General features: G+C 43.9%; 1 protein-coding gene across 2 annotated transcripts in view; it reads left to right on the forward strand.

Moving 5' to 3' along the window:
* Nucleotides 1-12486, forward strand: part of LOC116939625 (tyrosine-protein kinase receptor-like) — a 194640-nt gene that overhangs the window by 78063 nt on the left and 104091 nt on the right. For both annotated transcript variants that reach the window (XM_032948250.2, XM_032948251.2), the window contains exon 4: nucleotides 11807-12368. In XM_032948250.2, coding sequence (XP_032804141.2) covers nucleotides 11807-12368 — 562 coding nt within the window. The remainder of the gene's footprint in view (nucleotides 1-11806; nucleotides 12369-12486) is intronic.

The following is a 12486-nucleotide window of genomic DNA, read 5'->3' on the forward strand; positions in this document are numbered from 1 at the left end:
GTGCGTGGTCAGACAGGCCTCGGGCCCAGTGGCGCTGTCTTTCTGTTTGTCGTCATTCTTTGGAGGAGCGTGGTCAGCCAGGTGGGGTGTTTGGCTGTTGTGTTGGCCGGCTCTCTGTGTTGTGTTGCATCGTGTTTCTAAGTTGACTATGTTTGTGTTTTTTTTCATCATTCATTCTTACCTGATGATGGTTGCTTGTGTTGCAATCGAAACGTCGTATTCTATTATTGTTCGATTTAATTTTCTACGTTACTTTACCGAAAGAACCAAAGAGTACATCTGATTAGTTTAGTAATTGAACGGATGATCAGTTTGACTCATCGATGATGTAAATAATCAGAGAACTCAGATCTACTGGAGGTGGTAATTTGTCCCAGGTGACTAATGTGCATATTAGAGCAATAACTAAGCTGGAAGTACTGACATCTGGGTTCAAATTCAGGATCCTAGGGGCCGTCCATAAATGACGTCACGCACCTGGGGGGGGGGGGCAGACATTTGTGACGATGTGTGACGAGGGGGGGGGTTTGAGAAATGTGACGTCACATCAAAATGCGGCACAACTTTCAATAAATATAGACAACCCGTTCCACTTAATTTAAAATAGACTTTTTAATAAATGTTTTCTCCTACAACATCAAGAGTGCAGCGCCCAACTAAATAAGCACTACAATGACAATAGTTTAAAGCGATTTGAAGCATGTTTGATTTTTTTCGGGGGGGGGGGGCAGAGCTTTGTGACGTCATATTTGAAGGGGGGTCTGACTTTTTGTGACGCCGTGTGGCGAGGGGGGGTGGTCAAAAATCGTCCAAAATCGCGTGACGTCATTTATGGACGGTCCCCTATAGCACCCTTGGGTGATTGAGGTTCTCTCAAGTGTAGTAAGCTGATACCATTAGGCTGGTCATCGGTGATGCACATAAAGCTCTCAATATGTTCAATACGGTTTTCACTGAATTAATCATATTGCAGCGCTGAACATACACATATAAACATTTAGGTTATATATATGGAGGTTGAATTCAAAATTACTATTTGGTTTATATTGTGCATACGTTTGATTGAAGTATGTATAATGTTTGGTACTAAATTTTAAGCAGAAAATTGCGATTTAAGTACCGTTCATTGGAGTGATTGTAAGCTCCTAAATGCCATCTATGGATACAGAAAAACCGATGCATCCAGCTATGTGTGGAGATCAGCAGGGGAAATGCATAATAAACTCTTGTTTAAACAAAGTAGACATCTACTGAATCAGTTGCGTGTCCATTGAGAAGTGTTATCTGGAACGATTGATATCCTTTATTTAACCTGGGCGTGGGCCCATTGCCATTATTTTATTGCATTTTCTATATTTAATTGTGTGAGAACGCAAGAACGATCATTATCTCCAGTGATTGATATCCTTTAATTAAGCGTGTGAGAACCTGTTGGGATTAATTGTCTCTTGTGACTGATGCGAGAGTACTTTGACATTATCTCTCGTCACTGAAATCATTTATTTAACCTGTTGAGAACTCTTTCAGATCCATTATCGCCCACGATTGATGTCCCTTGCCTGACTATGGCGAGCCCGTTTGGGATGCATTATCTCTTGAGGGTGCGAGTCCATTGAGATGGATGTGGAAAAAAAACGATGGTCTCTGACCAAATCACCTTGCATGTGCTTCATCTCGTTGGATCACGAAAGCTAAGGAGGGCTGAGCCTGGCTCGCTATTGGATGAATGATGACGAGTGTATATCAGATGCTCTCGGCGTCAGACTACAGGCTGCAACGTTGCCAGCACCAGTGGTGAGATGTTAACTACCTCGCCTGGTATGCAGGGGGTCGTGGATTCGATCCCAACCCTGACGCCTGCTGCTGCTGTATATGCTGTTTGCGTGATCTTCTCCCCTTGGTCGTGTAGATTTTTCTCCGGTTACTCCGGTTTTTCCCTCCACATTTAGAAACGTGCGTTTAGAGTATTTGGCTGCTAAAAATTTCCACGTAAGCCACTTCGTTGAGCTATCATTTGTTGACAATTCACTGCTGAAAAATAGCTAACAAAACTCAGTGGGCCTTACTGGATAAAAAATATATATTTTGATTTAAAGCTTTCATGACTGCAGGGATTCATATTCTTGGTTCTTTCGGTAAAGTCACGTAGAAGGGAAACAATAAAATAATATAAATATAAAACAATACGATTCTCACGACGTTTCGACTGCAACACAAGCAATCATCATCAGGTGTGGAAACCACAAATTATCAGGTGTGAAAACCAGACCTGATGATGATTGCTTGTGTTGCAGTCGAAACGTCGTGAGAATTTTATTGTTTTATATTTTTATTATTTTATTGTTTCCCTTCTACGTAACTTCACCGAAAGAACCAAGAATATAAAAAATATATAGTTTTAGTATCCCCTTTCACGTGCTGAACTGCCACTTGATCATGCCACTGCTTCTCCTGTGCTGCCCCTATTGTCTGGAATTCCTCTCTGCCGCTATCCACACTACACAGGAACTTGTCTTGTTCAAGTTCAGTCTCCAATACTTTTTGTCTTATGCCCACGACTTACTGCCTGTGTTTCGTGATTTGGTGTCTGCGATGGAATGAGGCTGACGTGCAAGAGTGTGGTTGGGTGCACACTGGCGCCTAAAGCAGACTCGTACTTATTTAACTTCTCAAAGGCAACGTTTATGAGCTAAGTGCGGCTCGCTAGAAAATATGTTTTCAAACGATTTCCACGGGTTCACAAATGCAGGAAACAACCGCGAACAGGAGTACAGATATTGCAGGAGTTATTTTATCAGGGCTTTTATGCTCTGTAAATATGCCTGCACTTTAAAGTGAGCTGCGTTTCAAAAGTGGGAGGAAAAACACGCGCATTGCTTATTTATTTATGCTTTAAACATTTGACTAAAAATAAATATTTTAAGAATTGTGGGGCTAGGGAACACATAAAGCGATGTATTATTCCATCTCACGTTTACAGTGTTCTGTACCATGGCCAAGGTGGTTTTGTACTTCGGCGCCACGGTGGCGAGATATGAACTCCCTCGCCTGGTATGCAGGAGGTCGTGAGTTCGTTTCCAACCCTGACGCTTGTACATTTGAAGTGTGCATGTTTTCCCCGTGGTCGCGTGGATTTTTCTCCGGCTCCTCCGGTTTTACCCTCTACATTTAGTAACATGCGATTGAGTATTTGGCTGTTATAAATTTCCACATGATAAGCCACTTCGTTGAGCTAACATTTGTGGCCAGGTCGCTTCTGATAAAGAGCTAAATATATTTCAGTGGGCCTCACCTGCTACAATAAAAAGTTTAGTTTAGTACCGTGACCAGATTGAGACTGGTTCAGCTGCTGGATAAAAGTTCACACAGTTTCGGTCATGGTAGTTGTTTGTCCATACTTCAATGCAGATTGGTGAAAGGAGGGCTTAGCTAGGACTGTTTGAAATATATCTCTCCTGACATTATCCTCGACGAGGAATTGAATTTATCCATGACAAGGAATTTAACTCAGGTTGATGAGTTCAGAGCACGGTGCACTTAACAGTGGTCAACTACTTGACTGCAGCTTGTATGCGTCCTTGATCACCCATTCCCGTTTGTTGTCACGATAGCCCCGCGCTATTTGAATACTGCCAGGATATTACGGCCGCATGCTCACTGCGCTAAATGGGAGGGTGGGGGGGGGGTTAATTGAAGCCTGTACACGCTGACCTGCAAGCAGCCTCAATCGTATCGCCCGTCAGACAACCGACATGTGCTGTAGCATCACCGCCACTCAGTGCCGGATTATCCTAGTAGCACAAGTAGCTACATATGTAGTAGCTATTACATATGTAGCTACTACATATGTAGTAGTAGCTACTACTACACGTGTAGTAGTAGCTACTACTACACGTGTAGTAGCTACTACTACTACTACACGTGTAGTAGTAGCTACTACTACACGTGTAGTAGTAGCTACTACTACACGTGTAGTAGTAGCTACTACTACACGTGTAGTAGTAGTAGCTACTACACGTGTAGTAGTAGCTACTACTACACGTGTAGCTACAACACATGTATAAGTAGCTACTACATGTGTAGTAGCTACTACTACACGTGTGTAACTACTACAAATGTAGTAGCTACGGGCCCCGCACTTTCAAGGGGCCCGCGCTAAATGCTCTCAAGCTATCAATTCCGGTCCAGTGATTCTGCACTTGCTCTATTACTATAGTACTATACCGCCTTCAACTTTTATGAACGACTGGGTGTTTAAGGTTAGCGACTTGTATTATATGGCTGTATAGAAAATAAAAAAAATACAATTGCTTTACTTTGCAAGTTTAAATTTTGTGGGTTTTTTTCATTTATTTTAGGGCCCCTTGATAACATAAGCTACAGGCCCCGCACTTAGCTTAATCCGGCACTGCCGCCACTTAGTGTTTTGACGGGCGACCTCCACAGTACGTCTCAAGCTTAATCACGAGCACGGCAGTAGGAGCACAGAAGACGAAAATAGATGAGAGGCGATTTTTAGATAAGCGATTAATCAGATGTATGTATGTTGAACTTCTTTCGCAACCACGCTAATCGGAGGTGCAGGGGAAGGACAACAAACTCAACACAAAAAAGCAGTTCAAAAGAAATGAGTTTTCAGTCTCGACTTAAAAGTGCATAGCTCCAGTGGCTCCCTAATATCGGAAGGCAGAGCGTTCCAGCGCGCCATGCAGTGACCGTCTTTGTTCGATGGTTAGCCAAAAGTCGCTGCTGCTGCTGCTGCGAGGATGACCGGAAATCGCGTGATGGTTTTATGCTCATTGATGACAGCTGTGCCGCACAAGCAACAATAAATGTCAAGGTACCCACTACACTAGCATCACCTTCACGTTGTACACACATGAGGCAGGAGGATGAATGGATTGACAATGACCTATTCTCAATCAGGCAGAAGCATTCCCATACTCTGCAATTGTTGCGTACCTAGGGAAAAGCACGTGTGTGTTGTATTGCATGGGGAATGTATCTATGTCTCTGTTGTGTCTATAATCATTTAAGAGTGGGTTTACACTCGATCACTTTACACACCAGTTTGCTCAAGCCACTGCTGGCGGAAGGGTCTCCACTAAAGCCTCGTTCAAGTGAGTGACACCGCAGAGGGGTGTAAAGTTAACGCTGCCGCCGTGTTAACTGGGTTTAATTTCAGAACGTTAAGTGAACTGGCAGCCAATCAGCGCGAAGGAGAAGCAAAGGGGTTGCGGATCCAAGGGCTCTGAAATGTTTCTCGTGGGGTGCTTAAGAAATACTCATTGTTTTTTTCGGTAAAGTCACGTATGTAGAAATACCGTAAAATTATATTAAAATAAATCACGACGTTTCGACCGCAACACAAGCGATCTTCATCAGGTGTAAAAAAAAAACAAATAGCGAGGGAGCACTTAGGGTGACATCAACGCAACACATAGAGAGCGTTAAACTGCACGGAGGTAAATACAACAAGAAGATGAGAGACGGGAATTCAACAAACCTAAGAAAAAATTACGTGATGCAAAACCAGTCGGCCAACATACGTGACTTTACCGAAAAAAACAATGAGTAATTTATGCAGTCACCAAAGCTTTAATTCTTTGCCACAACAAGAAGATGAGAGACGGGAATTCAACAAACCTAAGAAAAAATTACGTGATGCAAAACCAGCCGGCCAACATACGTGACTTTACCGAAAAAACCAATGAGTAATGTATGCAGTCACGAAAGCTTTAATTCTTTGCTTAAGAAATAGCCACACACCACGAGACCCTTAACGCCACGCTGCTCAATTTCCAACGCAGCGATGTGAACACATGCTACGTGACGGAAGGGCACGCTTCCCCGATCCGGTGAGAACCCACCCAGAGTTGTAGCATGTCTCGGCGCTCAGGTGGACAATTGTGGTTCTGCGCACATCTCCATGGGCGATGTGGTGGGAATTCCAACATCTCAGTGGTGGACAGCCACTGTAGACTTGCAACAAAATTCTATTCATTTCATCAACAACTGAAGAAGGTGGTTGGCTCAGTCAACCGGTTGAACGCCATAAACCTGATGCGCGATGAGCACTCTGACACAATGCCGCCTTGTCAGAATTGTCCTGAAATAAATCGCTACTGCACATATTAACCAAAAGAGCTCGAGGAATGAAATGTACTAATTCGTTTTGAATATCAAACAGCGCATTTGTTTTGCGACATCCGAGCCCAGAGAGAATTAAACCATTTGTTAAAATTGAAGTGCGCCGACTGATTTCCGTTAAAGCAATATGTGCAATAATTGATGTAACACGCTTTTCAGCACATACAGCTTGCCGGCTGAAACATTGGCAATGTACCTTTCCCCAAGGCTCTTTTCCCATTCCCCAGAGAGAGGGGCAGAGGGCCTTGTCTATTGCACTTTCACTTTTTTTCTCTACAAGGTTTTTACGCTGAATAAAATGTCGTGCACACCACATCCATGTACGGTCGGGTTTGTAATGATTCACCCCCCCCCCCCCACCGTAACCAAGTTGGCGCCACAGTGGCGAGATATTATCTCCCTTGCCTGGTATGCAGGAGGTCGTGGGTTCGATCCTTAACCCTGATTCCTGTGTATTTTAAGTTTGCATGTCCTCCCCGTGGTCGTGTGGATTTTTCTCCACATTCTCCGTTTTTTTCCCCCCTCCACATTGAAAAAACATGCCTCAAAAGTATTTGGCTGCTATAAATGTCCACGTGATAAGGCACTTGGATTGATCTATTATTTGTGGCCAGGTCGCTTCTGGAAAAAAAAATTGGAATATGACTCAGTGAGCCTCACCTGCTTAAATAAAGCATTTAGTTTAGATTCGATGAATTGTGCCGATTCATCTCGGGAATCATTTCCCTTATACGGGGCTCCGTACTGGCGTCAGGAACAGTTCCTTTCGGTCGCCAACACACACCAGAAAGTCGGAGTGTGAACAACTTCCTCGTTGGTGCTGTCTGTGCTTCACCGTCTGTCTCCTGTCTCGCGTATTGTCGTGATTGCCCTGTCTTGTTTGTTGTGCTGCGGCGCCTTGTTTGCTTTGTTTTTTACCGACGTAAGTGTTTGTTCCGTCTCATTCGTTTGCTTTCTTGTTCTGTTGATCTCGTTCCACGTCTCACGCTTCTACCGTCTAATTTTGTTCCGTCACATTCGTATCGGTTGTCTTGTTTTGTTTCGTCTGTTTCACGTGTGCCGACCCATTATACTGTTCTCGGGCAGAAGGTGGCATTCTGCATTCGTTCGATTGTAAAATAGCACAATTGTAAAAAAAAAAAAGTCAACTTTCAACGAAGCAACACTATTTTCGGAAGAATTAACTTGTACCGTTTAAATCCGAGCCTGAGTTAACAACCCAGCCCATCACCTCTTTGGGTGTCAATAAAAAAAGAGATCACTCCGCGTGAAGCCAGTCGTAGTTATCCTATAGAGAGAATGACCCTTGGTAAAGGAATATGGAATGTCCATGGTGGACCTGGGATCCCAACAAAGGTGAGCACTGCTCATATTAGAAATATGCATTGAGATTAGATTATTTTTGTGCTATAAATGTCCAAATGATGCGCCACTTTGTTGAGATATCATTTGTGGCCGGGTCGCTTCTGAAAAATAAGTTAATGCCTCAGTGGGCTTTGCCTGGTAGGGTGAGGATGGCATACTTTTATTTGTATGTGTTTGGGTGATTTGTTTACCTTACTTGTACTTTGAACTACCATCGTGTTTTTTGTACTGTTTGTTGGTGTAACGTTCTTACCCCGTGCCCCAACTGGAGATATGTGAAAACGAGCTTTATAGCTCATCGGATTCCTCCAGCATTAATAAATATTCTTATTCTGAATTTAAAAAGTTCTGATATTGCTCTATACATTCTGCTGTAACGATTGATTGTGCATTCCGTCTTCAGTAAGCCCTGCCGCCCATATAGGGCTGTCACATATTTGGTTCTATTTTTCTTTCCCTTTCCTCCCCATTGCACGTCAACACAAATAACGCAGAAGGAATCAGATAGCAATGCCGGCAGCATACCTAACAATCTTGAAATCACACACCACAGTGGATTCACGAAAAGAGAGGCACATTCCATTTATCGATAATGACAGCAAGCGTACTCTTTTGTTGCTCGTGTGATGGTGTTTGTCAAAAGAGAAAGCATCTCTCTGAACTGGATTGTTTCAAATGGCCCCTTCGTTTATACCTTTGTAAACAGTAAACTACATATCTCTGTATACATCGGACATTCTTTACCATTGTTGCACATGCACTGAAATGCCTATATTGGAGCCATCACTCTTTTACTCAATCTCTTGCCATCTCTGCCTCTCGCACACACACGGCACACGATAAAAGAACGGAATGAAAAATCCAATTGATATTCCTTATATATCCTTGCTCTCTGACTATGCCCTGTCATACCGTGTTCTCAGAAACACCATGGCAACAACATAGCCTGCAACAACAAAAAAGGGCCTGCTTTTTTTTCCATTTCCCCAATGCCTATTGCGGAATAGGGTTTTTTGGTCTATCGCGGTGTTCTATGCAGTCTGATGTTTCTGCAAAGCGTTGGAAGGCTAACTGTATCCCATAATGGCGGCCATCACAGGATTCTGCCATTATCAGCCACTGGTGGGAAGAAATTGCAATAGCCAGTTATCGGCAATCTCATTGTTACTGTCCTCCATTTTCGGTGAGAAATCAGATTACATTCATATCAGATTAATGTTGCTTAAGATGGTACCGAGTGATTACGGTTTGCGATGGGACTAGTTCAGCTTGAAAATGTTGAAAGTGACGCTAAACCACTGCAGATAAATTATCATGTAAGCTGCTTTGTTCACCGGCATTAGCCGCCAATGCTTATGCCTCACACCTCCAAAGATGGCTTTTTGCAGAGCTGCTTTTTATGTTAATTAATTATACGTTTTAATTCGAAGTAAACCTTAAAATAATCGAGACAGGTGCTCACTTGACTAGCGATCAAAAGCCTTTAGTTCCTGCTTGGGGGATGATTTAGCCCATCATCTCTGCAGCGTTAGTAAATTAGAATGTACAGACGTCGCTCGCAAAGCATGCGCTCCTGAAAAACAGCGCGTAAATCGAATTGCGCTCTACGAAGCCTAGTTTCCCATAGACATACATACTATCACGGGGGAGGGGGTGCGTTTCCGAAATTTGTTTTAGTGTAATTTCACTTAATTATTTTAGCCCTGTTTTTACAATATATGTATGCATTTAACACGTAATAATGATACTATTAACATTACAAAAATGACTTAATAGGGAGCTTAAATAACAGCGAATAAGAATTAAGATTTAAAAGATTACTAACTCACAAAGATTACTCAATAAGGAGTAACTTCTGGGCGGCAGCAGCAGCACGCATGATGCTCTAAGATGGCAGCGGCCAGCCCGTTATATGACACGGTGACACCATCAGAAATATAGATTTTTCTTTTACTTCGAATTTTTGTCATTTCATTTTAAAAATGTAATTTTAACTTTCCTTCTTGCGCGCGTAACTGCGAAAAGCTTAGCGCGACGTATGATTCCTAAAAGGTGAATCGCGTAACTGCGAATTCTCTCGCTGAGGGGGCGCTTTTTGCGCGAGGGACGCCTGTACATACAAGATGATTTCATAGGAAGTCACCAGTGGGTGTCCTACGGTGGTTGTTTTCGACAGTTGAAATGTGAAATTGCGTAGAAGGAAACACAATTAGATAAGCTGTTATTCATCGGGGAATTTGTCCACGAATTACTTTGTATAATATATTGATAATTATTATAAGCGATAATAATTTGGCAGTTCTTTTCAAGACACCGCTGGATGAAGAAGGCCTTCGCACGCCTTGCGGTCGTGGAGGCTTTGTTTGACTATAATTCATCAGTCAGCGTGGGTTGGTGATATCGGTCACCAATCGTGTTTGCCATGACCAGGAATCCGACTCGAGTTCATAATGCAGTGCACTAACTAATGCTCCACCACTGTACCCCTAAAATAACCATCCATAATTATCATGTCATAGTAATTGAATATATCTAAGGGCTCGCGTGTTGTTTGTAGACCCACTTTTCTGCACATTATTGGTGACAAAAATGGCCAATTTGGCAGAAAATATCCACTAATCAGCCATTTTCACCACCAACCATTGATATCAAATGCCGAACTGTGAACTAACACATCAGGCCCTAAATGTATAAACAAACAAGTTATGAAATCAGTATATGAAACATGAACATTTGTTGAAGAACAATGGGATACTGAACAAAATCTGCGCATTCATATCCCAGGCTTGTTTTGTTGAGGAACATACACAACCGAAACGGTCGCCACTCTGACCACAATTGTGAATATTGTACATCGTGGGTTTGTGCAATAACGTTGAAACATGATGCGTTGACTCTGGAGGCCCCATGCCTCCTTACCTTATTACGGCTGAAGCGCCCCGTGACGCACAGACAAGGGCCTGCACGTATTTTTAGCAGCGTTTTTTTATTACTTCGTGATTAACGGCTGTCTGACACTCAGCTCAATTGATTGGTAAATATCTCCTGGGTTGAGTATCCCCCCCCCCCCCTCTTTGTAGCTGTTGCAATTATTTATCCCAAAGTAAAAAAAAAGTATTTTAGTCAGCTGCACGCTTACTAGAAGAGTACAGTACAGCAAGAAGGTATGTGTACGTATGGCTCTGTTTGCACCTTGTAGGGCTATTCCCTTCCGTGTGTGGGTTTCCTGTCTGTATACGCCCATGGTTTCCTGCCATGTGTAAAACACTCGTTCAAGAAAAGTTTTGGAATCAGTGGGAGGGGGGGGGGTGTTGCTAGATAAATCACATCATCTACAGCATCAGAATCAGCAGCAGCAGTGTCTTCATCCTCACCAATATCTACATCTTCACCTTAATCAATACAAAATGTCGTCTCCGAGTACATATATTTCACCACACCAGACCCCCCTTTCCGAGAGCAAAATGACGCTCAAAATTTGTGGCGGTTTTTCCACCGTAATTTTGTGGAGTGGGGGTGGGGGAAGTCACAAATCGGCAAGCGTGTCGAGGACAAGAGGACACCACACCCTCTTAGCATTCTCTTCAGAGACCACGCCCCTAAATATTGATTGACACAATTTTGCAATTTCTGGCACTGCCCTAGCACTGCCCTGACCCGTAATCCCATCCACTTTGGCCCATTTCACCGGTGTGGAATGAGGTGTGATGGAATCTGCTCCTCCACTGCTGAGACCAGTCCATGCGGAATTCCATAAAGTGGAATGAGGCACAGTTTCTGGAAAAAAATGGCAATTGTTTTGTTAAAACACGAAATTAATCAGGTCCCCGTGAGTTCAAACTCCACTTTGGAGTCGACTCTGCCCATCAATAATCTGGGATGAATTAAATGAGTACCACTTTGTGAGAAGTCAACTCCGGAGAGGTTGACAATCACTAAATAAATGTCACATTTTCACAACTACCTCGTGACGGCCAATGGAGATAAGTATTGGGAAATTGACATTTTTGTACTTTCATGATTGATGCAGACAGCAAAGTATATTCAGATCCCAGAAAAGAATGTCTCATTGTGGATAAACTTGGAAAACGTCTCATAAGCCTTACCCAATATCCTTGAAGGGCCTGTCTTAATACACCGTACTCATTTTAGGCTGGGGAACGAGTGGATTGCCAGCGGTGTCTATGCAGTATATATGATTGCGATCATGATATATGAACTGCAGTTTTCATTGCCATCATTGTGTCTTTCTTTTTGCGTGTCTGCCTGACAAAAATAACAAAAAAATAAGGCCGCTTCCTGCTGATGGACTTCACCCGGGCGTCATTCCCCAATGCGTCCGTCCTGCTGCTCAGCCCCGAGTTAAACCTCGGTGTGGCCTCCGAGTCCACCTCGGTGGGCCACCCTCAGGCTGCTGCAGGAGCTCCTCCTGGAACTGCGGGAGGTCCTGCTGGTGCTGCAGCAGACCACCCTCCTGCTGCCGCCGCCGCTGCTGCTGCTGCTACGGCGAGAGACAACACTGCTGCGGCGGGCGTGGGCGATGAAGGCGGCGGCGGATGCCTACTGCTGCAGTTTGCCGTGCGCCTCACTTGCAGCCACGGCCATTGTGGTCAACTCACCATGTCCGTGCGGCAGCCCGCGCGGGAAGTCCAGGGAGGTGGCGAGGAAGAGGAGGAAGAGGAGGAGGAAAAGGAGGAAGATGACAACGACGATGACGACGACGACGATGACGACGATGACGAAAATGACAGCGGGGTAAGGAAAGAGGATCGGCGGCGGACGGAGGAGCAGAAGGAGTTCAAGGAGGGGGAAGCCCAGTCTGTGCCCGTGCACATGTCATCACATAGCTCCGGGTGAGTGGTCCCAGCATCATCTACCTCCATGCCAGCACCGTAAACTCCCAAGGATCAGGTTCACGTGTTAACGAATGTGTCTTTACGTGCGATTTTTGTGTGAAAACATAACGACATG

The sequence above is a fragment of the Petromyzon marinus genome, chromosome 6, assembly GCF_048934315.1.
Source record: "Petromyzon marinus isolate PM22_M1 ecotype Great Lakes invasive population chromosome 6, UKy_Petmar_22M1.pri1.0, whole genome shotgun sequence".
NCBI classification, from domain to species: domain Eukaryota; kingdom Metazoa; phylum Chordata; class Hyperoartia; order Petromyzontiformes; family Petromyzontidae; genus Petromyzon; species Petromyzon marinus.